The 24,218-nt window shown below is 37.4% G+C and overlaps 1 protein-coding gene across 1 annotated transcript in view; it reads left to right on the forward strand.

Moving 5' to 3' along the window:
- Positions 1 to 115: 115 nt before the first annotated feature.
- CDH4 (cadherin 4) overlaps positions 116 to 24,218 on the forward strand; it is a 464,726-nt gene continuing 440,623 nt past the window's right edge. The window contains exons 1-4 of the mRNA XM_044659642.1: positions 116 to 418; positions 705 to 816; positions 2,642 to 2,680; positions 3,131 to 3,357. Of these exons, the coding sequence (XP_044515577.1) occupies positions 116 to 418; positions 705 to 816; positions 2,642 to 2,680; positions 3,131 to 3,357 (681 nt within the window). The remainder of the gene's footprint in view (positions 419 to 704; positions 817 to 2,641; positions 2,681 to 3,130; positions 3,358 to 24,218) is intronic.

Here is a 24,218-nt window from a genome sequence, read left to right on the forward strand (position 1 = left end):
TTGATAATGATGGCATTTACCAAGGTTACAAAACCCATCCCTGCCACAACCTGGAATCAGTGTCACGGTATAGTTCTTTAAGGCTTCCACAGTGCAAGGCTGGGCAGATCAGCCCATGTGGTCCCATGACAAGGGGATGACCAGGGAAGCTCAGGGAACCAGGCTCTCCTCTGACAGGCAGGCAGTAGATGTGGGTCTAGAGAAAAGCTGGGTCTGCAGGGAAGTCACCTCATCACTGTGCCTCTGTGAAAGACACGGGCCTGTTGCCATCTCTGAGCTTTGCCACTGGACTGAATCAACCAGTGTCACACACCCCATCAAAGAGGAGGACAAAGGCTCCCGTGGCACATTCTTGGAACTCAGCCACTCCTCAGGCACTGGAGCAGGGACCACAGAAAGTCAATCCAGCAGTCCTGCTGTGAGAAGAATGGGGAAAAGCAGAGGACCCTGGTGGACTAAAGGAGGGCAGACACATAGCAGGTGGCAGGCTCAGAGAGCTCTGGGGGGGACACTGAATCCGGGCCTCAGACCCCCCTGCACAACTGAGAGACCAGCTGCAGCGGACAGCACTGACAGATTGGCATGCTGTTGGGAGGGGGGCAGGGGTTTTTGAGTGCAGGTGATCTACGGCTCAAAGAGGATGAAAGATAATTCCATAAGCTGCTTTAGACCTTGTGGCTAGAAGGCTCGACTGCTTACTGCAGGACAATGTCTGTGAGCAGAGTGGCCAAGGTAACAGGACCAAGATTAGTTTGTTCAGCCCCATGATGGGCTACGTGTCATTGACTCTCAGAAGAGCATCTGCAGACGAACACAGTATCCTGTGTGTACACATGTACAGGCAGATGCACATATAAACCTGTCACAACACTCATCCTTCCTCATTTCCCATTTCCATGTAAGGGTATAGATAGATTTTGATTTTTCCCATTAGCACGCTCCTCCCAAAATAAATATAGATATCAATTGTTTTTTAAAATCAGGTTATATTCAAGTTTACCAGGGGAGCCCTGTTAGGTAAATTATTGTTTGCCTTTTAAAAATATCTTTCATGAGGTAAAAAAATTTTCCTTTCAGGTGAATAACTTCTTTTTTTTTTTTACTTCACATACATTTATTTCTGCAAAATGGATTTCCTTAAAAGTGAAGCATATCATTTTATCACAGGATCATAGAATTTATAGTCAGAATGAACCTGTGAGATCATCTAGCCTCACCCCTCATTTTCCAGATTTGGAAACTGAGGTCCAGACAGGGGCGAATGGCAGACTCAGTGTCACACAACTAGTAAGTAGCACAGCAAGGGTAGGAACCTAAATCCTCTGATGCCAGATTCAGTCTCCACTGCTGACTTGCCTGTGCTGGTTAGAAACACTTTGTTTTGTTTGAGATTTGCTTTTCCAGAACAAAAGATTTTATTAATGTATTTTGCACGGATTTCACAGCAATCATGTAACTGTCATGTTCCTGTCAGTGACAGTATGGTGTCAGAAGTGATTGATCCAGTCAGTTTGTAGCTGATTTTAATTTGTTTACTGTTGGGAAAGGGAACTATCAGAGCATTTCAGAATTCTACTCTCACTTGAAAAAATGTAATTATTTCCTCATTAAGTAGTGAAAAATCCATCCCTCTTACTACCTCTCACTGGAGCCACCATTTCCAACCTATTCTCTTAAAGGAGCTTTTTGTGGAACTGTGAGCATAGACGTACTTTGTCTTCATGCCCAAGAAAAACAATAAGGGCCATTTTCTGCATATTTAGAAACATTTGATTTTTTAATCCTAGAGGTGGAAGGCAGGCGTACCTGGGGAAATGTCCAAGTGATGAGGCAGCCTATCAGTGATTGATTATTTCAAGGAAATGAGCTATAAAAGGTGAAAGGTAGGAGGGAAGAACCTTTCTCCAATGCAATAGCAAGTAGTTTTTTCTTGAGGTTTTAGAATAAATAGTAATTAAATCATGTATGCAGTGACAGAGAAATTGCTTAAAAACTAATCCTCCCACCCTAATTACTTACATCCTCACATTTTTATAAATACTAGGTAACTTTATCCATCATGGCTTTTTGGGTTTTTTCGGTGTTTTTTTTTTTTTTATCAACAGAATGTGACACTTGCTGTGGGTGCCTCATAATTTACTGCCGCATTCTGTGGCAACTTCAAAAGCATATACATATAAAAAATGTACTAATGTGATTTAAATGAATGTTGAGCTAGGAAAAAAAAATAAACCTCTTTTTCTACAACAGAGTTAAAAATGGGCTCGATCCTGAAATCATTAAGAGGTGTGCTATCAATTCTGCTGGCTAATTAATGTTTTGGAAGCAAAGTTGTGTGTGCTGCTCCCAGCAGTGTCATTGGAATATCCGTTTTAATTCTCTATTTTCAATTAACCAATGAAGTGCTTTCCCACACTCTCTCTCCAACCTTTCGATATTGTCTGTACTCTGATCCGGCTCTGTTTGCAAGTCTTCTGCATGGTATTTTGCAGCAGGCCTCAGAGTTGTATGATGGCTCTCATTAGCGTAGTAAGTAGAATAGTCACTGAGCATAGGATTACAGTTCTCCTTTGGTGGTCTGCCTGATATCATATAATATTTCTTAGATTGCATCTCCCCACCATTTTTAAAACTTTTCCAGCACTTTGCCTTCTCATGGAAAAAGCTAAAATAATTAAGGGTTTTTAAGCATCCATTTATCATGAAAAGGGTTTTGCATATGGTAGTCAGGCAACTGAAGCAAGGAACTTATTTCAGGTAGAAAATACCCACCCTGCAGTTAATAGCCTCCAGTTGAATTCTGAGATCATAGTGACAAGAGAGAAATCCATTTGTAGAAAAAAAAAAACAGCCATCCTTTAGATATAATGAAAATGTATCAGGTAGCCCCCTCCCCTCTGCTTTTTTAAGGCTAGCAGCAAATTCTCCTGCATATGAAGATAAAAGACAATATCTTCATAAAGGTCAAAATAACAATTAAATCATTTTCTCCCCCCTCCAGGTTTCTTTGAGATATTAAACATGCCATAGAAAAACGAAACCTGTGAAGATTCATGTTTGATTTGTGGGTGCAGTTTTTCTTGGGTATTTTTCATGATTTATCTCCCCCTTTCTTTGTCCTCTCTTCTAGTAAAATTCATCAGCTGCAGCAGTACTAAGGGAGTGCAGTATGAGACCAACAACTTGGACTTCAAAGTGGGACCTGATGGGACAGTCTTTGCTGCCCGGGAGATGCAACTCCCCGCTAGACAGATTGCCTTCATGGTGACTGCATGGGACTACCAGGCCATGGAGAGATGGGATGCAATAGTCCGCCTATTGGTAGGGGAAAAGATCTTTCCCCACTCTGTTCATAAGGTAAGGACAGCAATTACATCATGTGGTAGAATAGATTTATGGACATGTCTGGCATGGTTTTTGTTTCCTAAAGAAAGAGCTGGGTAGGTGAAATATTGCTATGATCTCTTTCATAGAATAGAGGCAAAACCTCTTTAAAAGTTTCCCAGAGGTATTTTTTGTCTATGTTTTATTTCACATGACTAATATGGAAATATGTTTTACATGACTGCATGTTTAATCTAAATCAAATTACTTGCCGTCTTAGGGAAAGGCATGAGAGGAAAGAAATCTGAACTCCAGTTTAAAAAAAAAACAAATGTTAAAAATTGTTTTTACATGGAATTGGAAAAAATGAAATATTTTGCAAATATTTCCCAAAAGGCTAGGGAATGAAAATACTACAAATGAGACAATGTCATTTGGAAGAATAGCCATTTCACAAGTCACCCTGCTTCTGTTCCATCATCATGAGTATCCAGTTTATTAATGATGGATAACATATTAATTGGAATAACCTGTAATTTTCAATAATAGGTCAATATTAATAAAGGACTGGAGTAGTTGAGGCTGAAGAGGGAAAGACTCATCAGAGAATTATCAATTATCTTCATTTAAATGAAGGCCTATTTTCTTGGCTTTTTTGATGAGTATAAATTCTGATTTTCCAGAAAGAATAACAGAAGAGGGAAATTATAGGAACTAGGAGTTTAATATTTGAAAAGAAATTTTCTAGATATTATGGCTACCTGATGTAGCAATGTAGCACCTTAAAAGACTGGGAGAACCCCTTATGTGGTGCTTGAAATAACAACAAACTGATATTTGCATAATATGTAACAGTATATAATGTTTTCATGAACATTATTCTATCGAGTCCCTAAAATAACACACTGACTTATGTATACCAGGAATTATGATCTCATTCTTCTAGCTCTGTGGTTCTAGAATCATCCTTATTTGGCAGATAAAGGTTTGGAAGCTTAGGGAGAATAGGGGACTTGTCCAAAAATTCTTAGCTAAGAGCCATTCCTTGGATTCCATATTTATTTATAACAAGGTATTCATAAGCTTTTAGGAGTCATGGACCCATTTTCTGGTCCGTTGAAGTCTATTCATCTCTTCAGAAAATAATGCTTTAATGCATAGAATAAAAAATAGGATTATAAAGAAACTGAAAAATAAATAAGTTCAGTCTCCACATTTAGAACCTCAATAATTATAAGGATGATGATAACTCATATATCTATAACATTTTGAGAGTTATAAAATACTTTCCTCGCAAAAAATCTATGAGGTAGGAAGGACCAGTAACATAATTCCCATTTTATGGATGAGGAAACTAAGGGTCAAAGAGCCTTGTGCTTACAGTATTCAAACATACACATAGATGTGCATATAAGTAAAGTACATACTGACTGGTTAGGAGAAAAATTATGTTCAGAAGAGAAAAACTTGTTCAAGAAACCATACAGAAGAATATTCTCTATAACTTTTTTCTTCCTATTGTCATGGACAGCAGGATATTGTGTTACATTTCACTGCAAAAAGAAAAACAAAAAAAAATAGAGAAAATGTTTCTATGGCTAGTGCACATCAGATCTGGGACTAAGTTTACTGATTTTTCCTGCCTTCTATTTTTCACCTCTTCTTGAAACTGTCTTCTCTAAAGGAAGAGGGCAGACTACTCTCCTACAATTATTTGAGAGAAAAGTTCTATCTGCACAAATAGGATTGGATGGGTTTTCTCATTGAAATCTCTTCTAACACTTTCTACTGTTTAGGGGAGGAGAATGCAGTGGGATAGGAGGAGAAAATGTGCATGCATGAAATGGGAAAGTATATGCCTACAATTTATAAACCTAAAATCTCTTTGAGCACCAGATGCCTGGGTGAAAATGTGGACTTCATATATAAACTCCTGATATACTTGAAACTCTGTTGAAGTCCTCAGATAAAAGGCATTAATTGAAAACATAATGACACCTTTTATTAGTTGTGTTAATGAAATGATTTCTGATGCAATTAATCACTTGCTCCTCTGCTGGAAGGTGCAAATGACTGATTATGATTGCAATTATCCTTCCTGAGTACAACTGCTTGCACCTTCAATCTTACAATAGCACCAGCACCGACATTTTCCCCAACCAAAAAGGACAGAAGATAACTACAAAATGTAGATTCATGAAAGACTTGTTAGCCCTAGACCCAGAAGAGAAAGACTGGAGTCATAATTTTAGTTAGTAGCATGGAGTGATTGAACAAAATGGGAGAGAGGCAAGGGGACAATAGGCAAAATCTATTCTACTTGTTCCTGAAAAGATTACTTCATTTCTCAGAAAAACCTGTGGTTTCATTAAGGTGGCAGCTGCTTCCACTGGCATAGGTCTCAGCTTTTCATTGTACTTCAGGTGATCATTCTGTGTGTGTGTGTGTGTGTGTGTGTGTGTGTGTGTGTGTGTGTAGAGAGAGAGAGAGGCAGATACATATGCATACATGCATGCATGAAAACATACATGTATGTATGCACACACCGCACATTCATATACCAAATCAGTGAGCATCTTCATAGATTCCAATTCTTTTCTACTAACAAATATTGCTGGAAATAATTTAATTTATGTGGGATCTTTCTATCTTTGTTCTCCTTGGAGCATATGCCCAGCAGTAGGATCTTGAATCAAAAAATGTAGTTGCTTCCTTATGTGTATACACATATGCATACACGTACATATATACATACGCATGTGTATACACATATAGACATACATAGACAAAAATATTCACAACAGCTTTTATTTAGTAGCAAAAAACTGGAAACAATAAAGATGCCCAGTGATTCTGGCATATGAATATACAGCATAATATACACTGTAGAAATGAGGAATTTATTTAGAGTATTAGATTTAAAGAAACATAGAAAGACATGATCTGATACAGAATGAAGTAAACAGAGATAGGAAAACAGCATACATAATAACTATAACAATGTTATATACATACACATACATGTATATGTAGGTGCATGTCTGGGGTATACAACACATACAAGCAGTCCACAAATGAAAAAACAGTTTAGCAAAATTAAGCAATACATCAACCAAGTCTAATAATAGAAGTTATATTCCATTCCCATAATCTCCCATCTCTGCAAAAAAGGGAGAGATGTATCTTTCATCTCCTTCTAAGCAATTTAGTCTTTATAATTATATCACTTTGATGTTGTTGTTCTTTGCAAAGCCATTTTTATTATTATTTAATTTGTTTTCCTGCCTATGCTAACTTCACTTTTTATCAGTTCATTTTAACCTTCCCATGTTTCTCTGAATTCTTTAGTCATCATTTTTACTGTGTACATTATGCTATACATTCATATACTAAAATCAATGGATATCTCCATTGTTTCCAGTTTTTTGCTACTAAAAAATTGCTATAAATATTTTGATTTATGTGCGATCTCTTTGCCTTTGACCTCCTTGGGGCATATGACCCAGTGAGATCTCTGAATGAAAAAGAAAATGTAACCAGCATAATTCCCAATTTATTATACAATGATTGTACTAATTGATAGCTCCACCAACATTTTATTTTATGCGGGTCTTTCCATAACTACTCCTTAAATTCATTGCAACTTTCTTCTCTCAAAAATATTTTAATGACACCCCATGTTCTTTTGCAGTGATGGCGAGACTTTTAGAGGGGCAGTGATATGCGAAATGTCCTCTGATGTGTATAGAAGGAGGGAAGGGGAACAGCTCAGCCACACACCCCTCTAGCTTTCTAGTAACAAACTCTGTGCTGGGGTGACAGCAGGAGTGCCCATAGTGAGGGATCTGGGTGTACCCTCTGGCACACATGCCATAGGTTTGCCACCATGGTTCTATTTTTCAAAACTGTGCTCTGTTGGACTTTCAAGGTCTTCCACAATCCAAAAGAAAATCTCTTTTTCCCCACTACTCTCCAGTAGGTACATTCTACTTTAATCACAGTTGCCTTCTCACTGTCTATACCATGTTAATACATGTCTACTTTCCTGTCTTTGTACCAAATGGATTAGTCCACCTCTCCTCTCTGCTTAACCAGCTTTTAGTTCATCCTTCAAGGATCTCTGCTTCTAAGTTCTGACCTAACCACTCTAGCAGTTAATGACCTTACCCTTCTCTGACTTCTTAGTATATCATGTAGGGGTTAATTATATTTAACTTGTATTATTATCTGTTGTTTCATTTGTGTTATATATGTATTACCAAAAATCTTGTTGAGAACTCCTGTGTGGAGGGGATTCTTTTCCTCTGGACCTTCCCCTCCCCTATATAGTGTGTCTAGCAAAGAACTAAGAATGTAGTAGGTTCTTAATGACCATAGTAACAGTACCAGGACTCTTTCTATTTGAATGCCATCAAAATATGAGAAAGATTGTTATGACAATTCTTAATTAGGGGCAGCTAGATGGCACAGTCAATAGAGAACAGCATTTAGAATCATGAAGATGTAAGTTTAAATCCTACCTCATCACTTATGTCACTTAAGCTCTCTGTTTTAAGTTTTCCCATTTGTAAAACAGAGGCTAATAACAGTACATGCCTTACAGGATTATTGAGAAGGTCAAATAAATTAATATATGGAAGATGTTTTGTAACCCCTTGAGTGTTGCTATTCTTATTACTTTCACCATATGTCATACGATATATTATTATGGTATACCACATATACTATCATAACAAAATTATAAACATATCTTGCTAGATATAGACAAGGGCTTTTGAAAACTCCTTTTTGTCAATGGTACACTTAGCTTGAAGTCACACAATAACATATTGCAGGGCAATGCAGGGCAATCATAAGAAATTAATTTTATCCCAACATGCAGATTAGTTTTAACAAGAACTAAGATTCAGGAGCTTCCAAATTCTAGAGAGGGAAAAGCTAAAAGACCTTAGGTCATGGAAAATCACTTAATCACAAACTCCAGAGACTCTGCCCAATAATAAAATTGATGATTAAAGAAACAATGTCTTAAATGATTTGCAATAAAAACTTTGCATACTTAGACCCAGACTCTTTGAGATAGATTCTTCCATAATATTTAGCCAAAAGTGTGAAAATGTTGCAGAACTATTAGAGGATTATCAAAGAGAGCTCCTAAGGACAATCAACTCTTTCAAGACATAACATGGTGGATAGCATTATACATCAGACATTTGCTACCTTCTGTAAACTAATAAACAGCAAACCTTCATGCAACAAATACTGAACTTCAAGTGTTCTTGAAAATACTACAAATAAACTGAATGAGAAATGGAATATCTCAGGTAGAGCTATTGCCCCCAAATCTTTGAACATAATATAGATATACAAAAATTTAAGAATAATGTTTATAGTAACTGTCACTGTACCAAAACCTCATAATTTCCAAGTGTCATAGCTCAAAAAACTTTCAAAATATAGAGACTTTGGCTGAAGAAATCAAACTTATGTGGGAAGAAGATGAGATATAGATCTTTTCTTAGATCTTTTCTGCTACTGGAACTATTTCAAAGATGCTTTTAATGCTTTAGTGATATTCTGGAACATCTACCCCATACTTTTCTTTCATTTCAAAAATCAGTTTTACTTACCTATGCATTATTTCATGGGACAATAAATATAAAAGAATGATAATAAAAAAGTGACTTTCCTAGGACCATTTTCAATTGATTAGATGAGAACAATAACAACTACCACTACTACTACTGCCACAGTAATGATAATAATAATTTTCATATGCCATTTTATCATTACAAAGTGCTTTATGGGGATTATTCCATTTCATCCTTGCATGGGTTATCCCATTTTATAGATGAGGAAAAAGACTCAAGTTATAAGTTATACAAAGTCACAGAACTAATAAATGGGAGATTTGGGACTCAAACCCATATCTTTGACTCTAGTTCCCACACATGCACTTTCTTCCACATCTCATTACCTTACAATAAGTATTTTTTTAAATTTATTGATGCATCTCTTTGAAAAGTGGCGCTTATTTGAAAGTTTGTTTCACTATTTCCTAAAAGATCAATTTTAAATATCCCTGATAATTGTTCTAGTGAGTACTTAGTAAATGATTATTCGATCGAAGGTGGGGATGGCAAGAGGTATGCTTATATCATATTATAATTAGTAGGTGTTTTGAAGCTCAATATTTTTATACTTATTGGTTTTATTCATTGAGACAGTACACATAGGTATTAAAAAATAGCATTGTAGAGTGACCAGTATTCAGCAGAGCTAGAATTAGTGCAAAATGGCTAAGGCTTTGATACAGGTGCTGACATCTGGAAGGGGGCAATTCTTGCTCTGCATGTGCTAGACTGCTCAACTGGCTGATTCCCTTTACCACCCTACTCTCTTTCCTGGTCCAAGTTTGTACATCCCAGGATCCCATGACCTTTAGGCTTCTCTCCAAGAAAATGATTTTTCATGGTTAGACTCTTTTTCATGATTACCTGATTTGAGGGCTCATAGGTCTTCCTGGGGTCAGCCTGGGCTTAATAGCAAAGTAGCCTTCAAGGCTTTTCACCCCATCCCATACTCTATTCAGCCCTAGTATTCCCAATCCCTATTCTCCTTTGCCCTTCTGGTCTACTATGTCATCAGGAATCCTTGTTTTTATTAACAAACTCCCCTTTGTCCTATATCTTTTACTCATATTTTTTCAATCTTCTGTTGCTCATTGAAACCATCTTATCCTAGACTTGTTGCTATCATCTGTGAATATCCAGGTCACTCTTTCTCCTTCCCAATAAGACTGATTCAGTCTTTTCTACCCCTTCAAACACTATGGCCTCCTCCCATGATTACTCTTTAGGTTATATCAAGCTAGCATAGAAGTGATTATACCTCTTATCTTCCATACCCTTACTTTACCCCAAAATAATCTACCCCAGGTAGAATTCGTAGCTATGGATTAAATGGTTAAGTCCCACTAAGGTACTTCAGATGACTGTTCAGAATCAACAAATATTTCCTGAGTGTCAAGTTTTTTGTTAGATGCCATGAACAAGACCCATAAACAAAGAGGAGAGTAAAGCAGCCTTGTGGTTTATTCAGACCAGACCTCCACTTTCTCTTTTATCTATTAAGTCAATGGCTCTCAAACTTTATGGTCCCAGGACCTCTTTATACTCTTAAAAATTATTGAGGACCAAAACAAATGATGCTAATAGCTGAAGAGAAGCAAGTAATTGGGAAAAATCTTTTTAGCAAGTTTCTCTAATAAAGACCTCATTTCTAAGATATTTGGGGAATTGGTTCAAATTTAAAAGAATAAGAGCCATTCCCCAATTGATAAATGGCCAAAAGCTTGCAACAGTTTCTAGAAGAAATCCAAGCTATTGATAGCTAGGTAATACAAATTAAAACAACTTTGGGATTCCATTTCAAACCCATCAGATTGTAAAAGTTGTAAAAAGGAAAATTTAAAAGAGCTAGAGAGGCTATGGGAAAACAGATACATTAATGCCCAGCTGGAACTGGGAAATGGTCCAGCCATTCTGGAAAACAATTTTGAACTATGCCCAAAAACCTATTAACCTGTGTATACCCTTTGACATAGAAATACCACTACCAGCACTATACCCCCCAAAGAGATTTTTTTAAAGACCTCATAAATACAAAAATATTTATAGCAGTTCTGGTCTCGACAACAAAATGTTGAAAACTAAGGTGGTCACCATTAATTGGGGAAGAAGTAATGAACAAGTTATGATGTGTGTATTTGATATAATATTACAGTATTATAAGAAATTATGAAGAAAATAACTTCAGAGAGAACCAAGAAGACTTATATAAACTGATTAAGAGTAGTGAGCAGAATCAGGAGAAAAAATGCATGTAAGGACAATGATATTGTAAAAATAAATTACTTTCAAAGTTTGGGAAACTCTGATCAACAGAATGACCAGCCATGATTCCAAAAGGCACATGATGAAATATGTTGCTCACTTAGACTCATATTTCAGTTTGAGACATTTTTTTGGATGTGGCTAGTATGGGATTTGTTTTGCTTTGACTATTATAAAAAGGAATTCTTTATTCCTTTTTTTTAATTTAACGGGCAACCTGGAGGTCCTCTTACCATAGAGATGTGTAGGGATTAACCAGTCCACAGTGACAGGAAGTAGAAACAATAGAGATAGGAAATGAGGTAGAAAAAGGGGGGTCAGTTGCAGATAGTTAGGGCTGGCAGTTGCTGGCTGGCAGTTGCTGACAGTTAGGGCTTACAGTTGGGAGGAAGTTGGCTGCTGGAAGTGAGTTGGTCATTGGAGGATGGTTGCTGGTGGTGTGTTGAGTTGGTGGTTGGCCTTTAGCTACTAGAATATAAAGGTGGGCTTGAGCTTACTTAGAGGGCTTTTTAGCTTTAGCCTTTAAAGGGCTTTTGACCTTTTCTGGGTTGGGAGGTAGCTGGTCTTCACTGACAGACCCAATTGGGGTTGGATTAAACACTGATTGGGTTGGCTTTGTTTGGGCTGGATGGGGTTGGAAAGCTATAGGGTGGTTGTTACTGGTGATAATTATAAGTAGTTATAGGTAGATAGAGGCAGTTTTAGGTAGTAATTATAGGTAGTTATAAGTAGTTATAGGATAACTAGTATAGACATTAGGAAATTTTCTTTCTCTACCTCTTTCCTATATTTCTCTCCTTTACTATATTCATTTTACTATATCCTTTTACTATCTCTATTTTAATTAAACTAAATTGTTAATCATTAAAAGCTGCTAGAAGTTTTCTTTTCTCTGGCTTAAAGGGATAATATTAATTTACAACTCTACTATATTTTCATTAAAACTTAAATTATTAAAAGCTTCTCTCTTATTTTGCTAAGACCCCTATTTTAACCCTTACACTATACATCTTTACAATAGGATATATATTCTTTTCTTACTTTCTTAATGGAAGAGAGGGAGGGTGAAAGGGAAAGAAAGATCTTAATTGTAAAATAAAACTAATTAATTTTAAAAACTGTTGAGGTCCTCTCTCCCCAAAGAACTTTTATTTATGTGGGTTATATCTATCTATATTCATTAGATCAGGAATTAAGGCATCTTAGTAGTTTGGACATTATAGGCCTGAAAGGGACCCAGGGTCTCCCCATTTTGAGAACCTCTGTATTAAGGAAACCACAGCAGTTTGAGAGATCAAGACTATGTTCCATGTTGGGTTCCTTCCCTTGGATAAGAGCTCATGGTGACCTAAACCAAAAGCCAGAGAAACATTTTCCAAGTTTGATTGTGGCAAAAATGTATCTGGTCAATGCCCATTAGGTGGGAATTTTTGTTCTTTTATAATGCATGAAGAGATGCATTCTAAATTTGTCCCTAATGAACAACAAGCAAGTTTTTTTTTTCTCTGAAGTACTGTAATTCGTTCTGCCTGAATGAGTCGACATGATTTATTTCTAGACTTAAATGTTAATTCTGCCTTAAAAATTCAGTGGCCTTGATTTTTATATTATGTGATGAGCTTCTTATCCTAATTATAACCCTGGTCATACAGAATGGGAGATGTTCTGAGTAATATGGAGTTGTGAGGAACTGAAAACCATAACCAATAAGCCACCATCATATAACGAGGTGGCGTTGGTGGTAAATGTTTCTCCACCCCTGCCACCACCTCCCCTCAAAAAAATTCTACCTATAACACACATTTAAGTTTGATCTACATTATTAATATTCTCTGTCACTTTCTTAAGTCTAGACAATCAGAAGAACAATAAAGCAAGCCAATCAGTGTTTGTAGCTTGCCCAGGTGTTTTCCCATATGGAAAACTTAACAATTGACTGAGCCTCTTTGAGCAAGCTCTAGTGCATACAACCTGGTGTAGTAGAAAGAGTGCATTTGGAATCCCTAGAGACTTCAGTCTAATGCTAACTTCAAGGGCAAATGACCAAACCTATTTCCTTTTCTGTAAAATGAAGACAAAAGTACCTGTGCTATGCTCCTCACAGAGATACTACAAGGATTAAATGAGAAAATGCATGTAAATGATATTGTAAATCTTAAAGCACTTTGTAACTGTCAGCTTTTATCATTCTTATAATTTTCCAGTCACAAAGCAATGGCCTTGAAATATTCATTGAGAAGACCAAGACTATAATGTGCCAGAAAAATCAATGAACTGAATTTGAGTCTTGCTCTGAAACTTTTAAGTTGTATGGCCTTACTCAAATCACTCTCCTCAACTCCAGGAACAGAGTACACAACAAAAATAATAACTCTCTCGTACTCTTCACTTTTTATTTTGAGCCCATCTTATTGATCTTTATATTCTGAGAGTTCCATGTAGCTTGGTCACATCAATTAAAAACAGTGCTCTTAAGCTTTTGTGGTTATCCTGGCAGTTGTGGGAAACAGTTCAGGCTGGAATAATGGTATGGCTCTTGTGTTCTGAATGGATTGAGTTCTCCAGGATATTCCAGGTCCATATTTGCCATAAAGGAATTGGCCATCCTTTAATACATGAAAGATAGGCAGCCTCTGGTAATTATAGGTTGTGTCTGGCTAGGTATTCAATAGGTACTCTATTTTTTTAGTCTGCATTGATGAATTTCAGTTCTACCATTTCCTTGTGTTATCTACATTGATCTTTAAGTCTAGGCTCCTAAAGGATGACTCTTCTGCTTTTTCCATGGCAGTGACCTGGTCCTGAATTGTCATCACAAGCCACTCCTTTCTGATAAAGAAATCCATATAATTTAGCCATTTGTTTGATGCTTCTTTGTCAACATTTTATTGACTGGTTTCATGTGAATATTTCCTATGAGGGACTTTTTGATTCAATCTTTGGATCTTAGCTATTTCAGAGACTCCATCCTATGCTTACATTTGACAAATCCAAAGGCATTATGAATCATTATGATTATTATTCAATGAAATTATGATTTCTTACTCTAAAAGTATGTACTTATGCATATAAATATATGTGTATATAAATGTGCACACACAGGTGATAATAATAAAAGCTAACATTTACCTTCTATATATCAGGCATTACACTTAAGCACTTTATAAATATGTCTCATTGAACCCTCACTACAATACTAGGAGGTAGGTGCCTATCATCCCCATTTTATAGATAAGAAAAACAAGGCAAGCAGAGATGACTTTCCCAGGGTCATACAGCTGGTAAAGGTCTAAATCCAGATTTAAACTTAAGTCTTCCTGATTCTAACCTCGAATCTCTATCTACTGTACCATCTAGTTGCATGTGCACACACAGACACAAACATATGGGCATACATACTTATACATACATATGCATACATGGGAGTATATATATGCATATACAAATGTATACACCTGTGCATGCCTAGATACACACAAGCATGTATATACACATGTATGTATGTGCACATACACACATTTACCTGTTTATACTGTATTATTGTTATTGTTGCCATTGAAAGAAGCAGAGGAATATCAATGACTCCAAGTTTTTTGACCTAGAAGTCTGGAAGAGCGATGATACCCCTGACAGAAGAGAAGCTATTTAGAGATATATTGAGTTATATTCTCATTTCTATTAGAGCTCCAATTTGCCATGGCCCCTCAGATAGTAGCTTTAAGTTTCTCTCACCCACCCTCCATCTAGTAACTAATGATCTGTAAGCTTTCTTCAGCACTTCAAATGATACATGATTTCAACGGGTGAAATCCAAGCAGATGGCCTCACCCCCACACCTTAGTAAGACAGTTTGATGAGTTGTTATAGCCAAAAGGAAAAAAATAATCACCTGATGCCTAACCTCCTGGTCATTATCCCCTCTACACTTAGCTAGTTTGGTCCTTAGATGTCAAACATTCGCTGTCAGGACAATATTTGACTAATTTAGCACTTTCCAGCTTGGGTAGTAGCTGCCAGTTACTGGGATCCTGGGGCATAGATTTTGGGAATCTCTGACTATCTACATATCATCGGGAGGCAATAAGGGGAGGCTTTATAATCCTCATCAGTGATGATTGCTAATATTTTTAAAGCACATTACATATATGTTCTTAGTCAATCCTCCCAACAACTTTCTAAGGTAGACACTGTCATTATTTCTATTTTACAGATGAAAAACTGAAGTTCCCTCTGCCAAGAATTCTCTCTTCTCATTTCTACCTTCTGGTTTCCATGATTTCTTTCAAGCCTCAGCTAAAGTCCCACCTCGTACGAGAAGCCATTCCCAATACTTCACAATGCTAGCACCTTCCCTCTGAGATTATTTCCAGTTTTTCTTCCATATCGCTTGTTTGTACACAACTGTTTGGATGCCATCTCTCCACTGGCTTATGAGCTCCTTGAGGGAATTGACTTTCTGCCTTAGTATTCCCAGCACTTAGCATAGTTTCTGGCACATCATAAGTGCATAATACAATACTTATTGACTTAAAAAGAAAAAAAAAATCTTTTCTTTCTTCTTAGAATCAGTACTGCCTATTGGTTCCAAGGCAGAAGAGTGATAAGGGGGACACAATGAGGGTTAAGTGATTTGCCCAGGGTCACACCGTTAGGAAGTGTCTGAGGCTAAATGTGAACCCAAGACCTCCAATCTTTAGGTCTGGCTCTCAGTGCACTGAGCCGCCAAGCTGCCCTCTGTTTATTGACTTGTTAAGTGATTTCCCCAGAGTAACACAACTAGCAAATTCCTGAGGCAGAATTTGAGCCCAAGTTCCCCTGACTCCAAGTCCAGAATTCTAACTAATATGCCAGTCTGTAGCTGGTGACTTCAGTGGAGAATCTGTAAATAAAACATCAAAACTGAGTGAGTGAATTCTACTTGAGGGAACACTGAAGTGAATCCTTTCTATAACAATGACAATAATAGATCACTTTTATGTAGCATTTTAAAACACTTCAGTCACAACTCTATGAGGTAGATAGGGTAGGTATTATCCTTATTTTACTGGTGAAGAAAATGATGCTCATAAAGCTTGGAAAATTTGTTGGGGAGCCAATATCAGAGCCTGGCTTTTCTGGTGTTTTCCATTAGGTTTGGCTGCCTTTGTAAACTGAGGTGAACAAAGGAATTACACACACACACACAAACACACACACACACACACACACACACACACAGATATCTAATCTAGATTTTGTACATTTCAATTGTCATAATATGGGGTTTTCTGGAAGCAGGGCTTACCTGTATTTTCTTTAAAGTGATTTGCCTGAGGGTAAGATATAAAACTGACAGACTTAAGTGTAAGAATCCATTTGATGAACCATAAATATTTGCTAACTTTTTCTCCTTTCCCCCCCCATTTTAGCAACTATTTAAAGCAGGTCTCTCTGTCAGTAATACCAGCAGTGCTGGGCTCTGGAGGAACTTTTTTTGTGCAGTCTTGCAGGAAACCTGATAGCAATTCAATTAGAAAATGCAAATGAGGTCACATATTTCCCACCGGAGTGCTGAATTGCCCCAGAGGAATCTGAGCAATATTCCAGCATAACAGTAAATACTTAAGATAAAGTTTCTCACACTGTTCTCATCTGACTGGTTGTTGTAACACTTGAAAGTGTCAATGGGACCTGGGGGTATAGTTTGTGAAAAAGAAACTGTTGTTTATGAAACTAATATTAGGTCTTATAGCTCACGTCAGCATTTATGAAAGATAAACTTGGCTGAGCAGTATTCCAGAGCACAACACAGACTAGGAGTCTAGTGTTCTCTCTTTGTTATTTCTCTCTTCCTAGGGAAAGCGGTTGTTTTCCAGGTGTGCATTTTGACTTAATCTAAGGAAGAGTATTTAAAAATCCAAATCTAGCCTACTCAGAATTCAGAGAAGGAAGAGTGACAGAGGAGGGAATTTGCTCTCCAAGCATTCCTGAATTCCATTCCTACAGATACCCAGACCTCTATGGCACTAGTGAGGACAACCCAGTAATTTTGGGTAATTCATGTTGCAATCTCTGTTAATTAAAGGATATGGGGTCCTGAAGTTATAGTCAGACAGTTTAATGTGTGAGTGAACCAACCCTCTGCCTCAAGAGCCCTAGCTTTCAGTTTCATGACTTAATGGGTACGTGCCCACATTCCCAAACTGCCACATAATTCAATGTAATTGGTGGCCTCCAAGGAGAGATGGAGGCTTCAGGACTGGAATAGTAGCAATACATTTGAGTGTTAGATTGGCCTGCCATCCAGGTATCTCTATAAGTCCTTTATAGGACAATGGGCTTAACTTTATTTTGTCATTTTTCCATCTAAAGAGGGGCAGACTAGAGTAGCGGATAGGGTGCCCCGCTAGGAATCCAGAATACCTTGGTTAGAATCCAGCTTGTAACACTCTGGGCAGTCATTTAACCATTGTGTATTCCAGGCAACTCCCTGCATCTTATCTCTTAGTCAGATATGGATTGTTATCTGCATAGGTGGAAGGCGGCACTACGGGACCAAGAGTTCCCTCATTTGATTGGTAGTGAGGGAGTGAGTGAGGCATTAATTGATCCTTGTCACAATGCTCTATTATAGATGAACTGGCAGGTCTTTTATATACTTACATATTCATTTATCCATCTAAGAAAAAGAAAGCAAAACACTGAATAGGTGGTCCCCAAAGAATTGGAGTAATCTCCACATTCTCATTTCCCAAAAGAAGTATGGAGGGAGTTAGAGAGAACTGGTGCTAGAGTAAGACCTTAAGTCAGGTGTTCGTAATTTTGTTTGTGTTGTGGCCTCCTATATGAGTCTGGTGCAGCCTATGGGTTCCTTTACAGAATTATGTTTTTAAATGCATAAAATAAAATGCATAGGAATTTTAGAAGAAACCAATCAATGAAAATACAATTATCAAAATAGTTTTAAAGTCAAGGTCACAAATTGCAAGTTAAAAAAAAAAAAAAGCACCTTAGGCACTCACTAATGTGTCATTCTTTCATAGCCAAATGATTTGTGTACCTCTTTTGCCATCGCCCAAGAACTATTATGTTATGGACACTGGGAGAAGTCCATGCTTGGGTTAATGATCTTACATTAACTTATATTAATTCATAGTGATACATCTCAATCAGTTAATCAATCAAACATTTATTAAGCACCTACTAAGTACCATGCACTATGTTGAGCACTGAATATTAAAGGTAAGTACTATTTCATTTTTGTCTTCATATCTTGCGAGTCTAGAACATTGTGGGTACTTAATAAAAAACTTACTGATGGATTAATCAGTCATGGGACCCTTGATAAATTACTTCATTTCTTTCTTCCTCCCTTTCCTTATCTATAAAAGGGGGAATAATAGCACTTCAAGGTTATTATGAGGATCAAATGAAATAATATGTAAAACAGTTTCTAAAATTTAAAACATTACATAATTGTTAGCTATTATTAATATTTATACTATATATCAATGATGACAATGATGCCAGTTACAGTATAGTCTGAAAGGTATTTTATATATATATATATGTAATATATATATATATATCCCAAAATGCCATTGCTGTATGGATTTTGGCAGAGTTAAATCACTAGTTTTTTGAGGCTTTCCTAGACTCATGTGTTGTAGGAGCAGTTATCTAGGGAAGCAGAACCAATACATGGGACTTTAGGGAAAAAAGACAAGGACTGAGAATATCCATCTAATAATAAACAATCTTGACTCCTCATGGTTACACCTAGGGCATTAGAACAAATAGTTTAAATAGTTATTGTGTGTCTGTTTGTTACCAAAATGCCATTTCTTCCAGAGAGCTTTTTCATAAGATGTGTGGGAGCATCTTCTCCTACTTTACTGCCATGTCACCTTAGTAGCAGCTCTTTGGGTCTTTTAGAATGTGGAACACTAAACCACTCTTCAAAATTGGAAGTTTGGCCCACTGAGGGAGGTCCAAGACTATATGGCACCTACCCTTCCTGTCAGCCATGTCCTGGCTGCTCTGCATGCATCACTTGCAAGGACTAAAACAGACTAATGGACCATAGAACTAAGTCTCTTCAAGGGTTCTAGAAGTTTCTGTGATTCCAGTAAGAGCCTTTTCACATGGCCTGGAGTCTGGAGGAGTTGGACTTAAATCTTGCCTCGTTTTTTTGTATGTGACCCTGGGCAAGATAGAAGATAAGGGCTAAAATCATTAAATATATAAAAGAGCCTTTCCACAATGAAAAGCCATAAATGAATTAAGGCGATCTAAACCAGAGATGTCTCTATTGAGACTGCTTCATTCCCTTTCCTGTCATTCATTTACCATTCATTTAGCAAACATTCATTGGTTCAATAATCATTTACTAAGTACCAACTGTACACTACAGCCTATGGATACTACAAGAGAATGCAAAATTGATAATCAAGATAGGCAGGCAAAGTAGGAAAAGATAAAAAAAACTTTTAGGTCACTCAGTGGGTAAAGCTTGACTTAAAGGAAGAAAGATCTATTTTCAAATCCTTCCTCAAAAACTTATTTAGCAGTGTGATTCTTGGGCAAGTTGCTTAATTTCTTGCAGCTATAGTTTCCATATCTGTAGAATGGGAATATAATAGCACCTTCCTCATAGATTGCAGTGAGGATTAAATAAGATAACATTTAAAACACTTTGCAAATCTTTTTGCACTATATAATTGCTAACTCATTAGAAGGCCAGAAGGCAATGCATGTATCTTAGAGGACAGAGCTGATCTCAGTCAACCTAGGTTTAAATCCTGCCTTAGATACTTGCTGGCCGTTACCCTAGACAAGTCACTTAAACTCTCTGCACTTTAATTCTATCATCTATAAAATGAAATAACTTGTACTCAGCAGCCTCTAATTTCTCTTGAGCTATAAATCTATGATGCTATGAAAACTAAATTAAAATTAGAATGTAAGTTAATTAATAAATTATCATAATGACTTAAATCCACTTCTTTTTCTTAAACCCTTACCTTCTGTCTTTAGAATCCTTATGAAGTACCAGTTCCAAAGCCAGAAGAACCTAAAGGGCTAGGCAATTGAGGTTAAGTGACTTGCCCAGGATCACACAGCTAGGAAATGTGGGATCAGATTTGAACCCAGGACATCCTATCTCCAAGTTCTCTATCCAATGATCCACCTAACTGCCTCTAGATCCACTCTTAGTATGTACCTTGCTTCTGCTCTGTATGTATTTTTCTCTCCCTACTTAGAATATAATATCTTTGAAGACAGAATGTTTTTTTTTTTCTTTTTCTTCGTAGCACAATGAGTGGTACATAGTAAGCATTAGATAAATACTTGCTGATTGACTGAAAGGTGGAAACCATTCTTTTTTCATTTTTCCTAAAGATATAAAGAATTTATACTGATCTCCTAGTTCAAACCCTCATTATCTCTTGCCTAGACTATTATAATAGTCTCTGCCTCCAGTCTGTCCTCCCTCCAATCTATTCTGCATATGTTTTCAGAGTAATCTTCCTAAGTCACTTCCCTCAAATACTGTCAATGATTCCCCACTGGCTTTTGAACAAAGTCCAAACTCTTTGAAAGGGCTCATTTGAAGCAACTAACAATCTGGCTCTAAAATATTTTTTCCAGTCTTATTCCCCATATTCCTTTTCATGTATTCCATACTATTGTCCAAATGGACTCCTAATCATTCCCTTAATGTAGCCTATGCTTTACAAGGACTTTGTCTCTTTTAAAAACATTTCTTAAGTCTAAAAGTCCACCCCCATGCTGCCCACCTCTCCACACCCTCCTATTGAAATTTTATCCCTCTTTCAAGACCAGACTCAAATCTTACTTCATTTCAAACATCTTGATCTCCTCCCCCCCCAAACCCAATCCAGAAGTCATTTTTCCCTCCACTCAACTTCCATAAGACTTTCTACATTACTTAGCATTTATTGTTGTTATGTATTAATGTATGCCCATGTCTTAGGTCCACTACTAGGTTGCACATTGAATGAGGGCAAGTAGTATCTTAATTGTATTCTCTTTGGTATTTCTCACTGGGCCTTAACACATAGTAGATGCTCATTGAATGTTGTTGGAATGAGTGAATGCTCCTTTGTCTCCCAGTTCTCTCTTGTGAACAATGTGGTTCATTGGCCTGGGTTAGAAATGTGGTCTCTGGCCTTGAAACAGAAGAAAACTCACTGACCTATGTGGCCTTGGCCTTGGCCTGACTGGTGTAATGCTATAGCTCATCTAATTCACTCATCACAGGTAAATTATAAATAGAAAAGCAGGAGGATACAATGGAAGGCCCATTGGATCAGGATATTTGTATTGTCACCCTGACTCAGTCATTAACAAATTGGATGACTTGGGGCAAATTACACCATCTCTCTAGACCTCAGTCACCAGCTGCCACCATTCTTTTTTTTTCATCAGTCAAATGGGGAATGGAAGAGGTAAAGAGTGGAATAAAACCAGATGGCCTCTAAGGTGCCTTCCAACTTGACATATCTGATCCCATGATCCTTCATTAAAATCCTCTTGCCTGTCCCTGCAGGTTCAACTTCTGGCCTTCACAGTTAAAACTCAATAGAGTTTCTCTATTCACTTCTCACTTCCTCCTACTCTCTTTTCCTGCTATGCCAAAGATGCTCTATCTCCTCTCTTTCTCCCACTCTCATCTTCACGCCTCCTCCACTGCTTATGTCTTGAGCTCCTTTTCCTTCAGTACAATGAACCATCCCCCATCATTTTCTTTGATTTTCTTCTCACGTGATGTCTTCCACGTACATTACACTTCCTTTCCAAGAGAAGAGAAATAAGAACAAGAAGAAGGAACGAGAGCATTACAGATAACGTTTTGGTTTGCAAAAATATTAATATATATAAATTAACAAATACAAAAATCAACTAAAGACCTGTGGGCAGATAATCCTTTTGCAAAAAAACAAAATCATTATAGGGGCTGTAATGTGGCACCTTGGAATTTTTACTGACTCTAGAGTAAGAGGACTTGAGTTCAAATCCTGTCTCTTATCTAACCTCTCCCTGTGACCTTTAACAAATAACTTTCTTGGGTCTGACATTCTTCATCTGTAATACCAGGGACTTGTGGACTAGATGCCTTTGAGTTCATTTTTAGCTGTATGTAGATTATCCAATGATATTGTAACCCTAAAGCAGGGGTTCTTAACCGTTTAATAAAGCCCTTTTCGTAGTCTATCAAAACCTATGGACCTTTTTCATAATGTTTTTAATACTTAAACATTGCATTAGAAAGGATACACAGTTATCAACATTTTTTTCAGTTTATTTTGTTTCACAACATGATGAACATAGAAATATGTATTGTATGAAAATACATGTACAACCTGCCTCCCTGGGTGGGGAGGAATGGGAGGGAGGGAGAGAACATAGATTGCAAAATGGCAGAAAGCAATTATTGGAAATTGAGTCAACGCGTAATCAGGAAAAAAATTTTAATGAAAAACAAAGTTTTTAGACTTCAGATTAAGATAAATTTTCCTTCCCTAAAGTATTCCTATTGTTAATATAAGATTCTTTCCAGTAACATGCTCCCCAGTCGCATTTGAAAAATGCTTAGGTTTGCATACAATTTCTCAAAGGTTTATATACATCATAGTGAGTCCAGAGCTGAGTTTCCTGCAGGAATGACAGTCCTGCTATTGGCCACTTAGCTTTTACACCACTATCTAACACCTTCCCAGGTTCTAACCCAAGTGCCTCTAGTTATTTCAAGGGGACGGGGCGGAGAGAGGCGACAGGATTGCATTGGGAAAGTCTGGACTGTGATTCGTGAGTTGCTTGGAAATAGGAATAGAATGTACAATACAGCTGAGGCTCAGCGGCTGTCCTTCCTGCTCACTAATGGGGCTGTTATTCTTGCATGTCAGTGGGACTGGAGAGACTAGTGTGTCATCAGCCATCCTCTGCCTGCTGTACACCCCAGCAGATTGCTGTGAGGACTGCTATAAGCAGAAGTACCCATAATTTTAGGAATTTCAACTGAAGAAAAACCTTGTTGATCCATGGAAAAAACTGGTTATGGTCATATGAGGCTTTAAAAAGCAAGGTGGATCAGAAAGAGGCATTATTTGACTTGGAAAAGCCACTATGAGATCATTTGGCTGTGGTAAAAAAATGTTGTCAACAGAAAATAGCCAGACCTTTTATCTCTTTCCATAAGGAGGCACTCAATGAAATCGAAAAGTGGTAAATTTAGAGGAAATAAGAGGAAGCAACTTCCTTGGATAGCTTGAAGGCAGCAAATACAGGGTCACTATTTTTTCATTTTGCTTTTGAAGAGTGGCTATTTTAATGAGTGTTAATAACCTCCACACTTATGCAAGTTAAGACAGTACTGTCAGACAAATCAGTCCTGCTACAGGCATAAACTGATTGCCTATGGGGATTGGAGAGAAATATGTTTATTTCCCCTATCAAAGAACTATACAAATTGGCTGATATTATTGTGGGAATCTTCTCCCCTAATGCCCCAGGCAGTAAGCAGAGCCAGCAAAGCAGGAAAACAGGCTGCAATGTCCAGTATGCTCTAACTAAGAAAAGAAAGGGGGAAACTCCCAGAGTCAATTGGGGGAACACGCAGAATGGCTGGTTAGTAATAGATGTGGACAGTAGGCTAGATCTCCCAAAATTATACCTAATGATAAATGACACAAGTGACTTTTAAAATTATCCTGGAGGTTCCAGTTGAAAAGTACACCTTGGGGGGCAACTGGGTAGCTCAGTGGATTGAAAGCCAGGCCTAGAGATGGGAGGTCCTAGGTTCAAATGTGACCTCAGACACTTCCCAGCTGTGTGACCGTGGGCAAGTCACTTGGCTCCCATTGCCTACCCTTACCACTCTTCTGCCTTGCAGCCAATACACAGTATTGACTCCAAGTGGGAAGGTAAGGGTTCTGAAAGAAAGAAAGAAAGAAAGAAAGAAAGAAAGAAAGAAAGAAAGAAAGAAAGGAAGGAAGG

This window comes from Gracilinanus agilis, chromosome 2, assembly GCF_016433145.1.
Source record: "Gracilinanus agilis isolate LMUSP501 chromosome 2, AgileGrace, whole genome shotgun sequence".
In the NCBI taxonomy this organism is placed as follows: Eukaryota; Metazoa; Chordata; class Mammalia; order Didelphimorphia; family Didelphidae; genus Gracilinanus; species Gracilinanus agilis.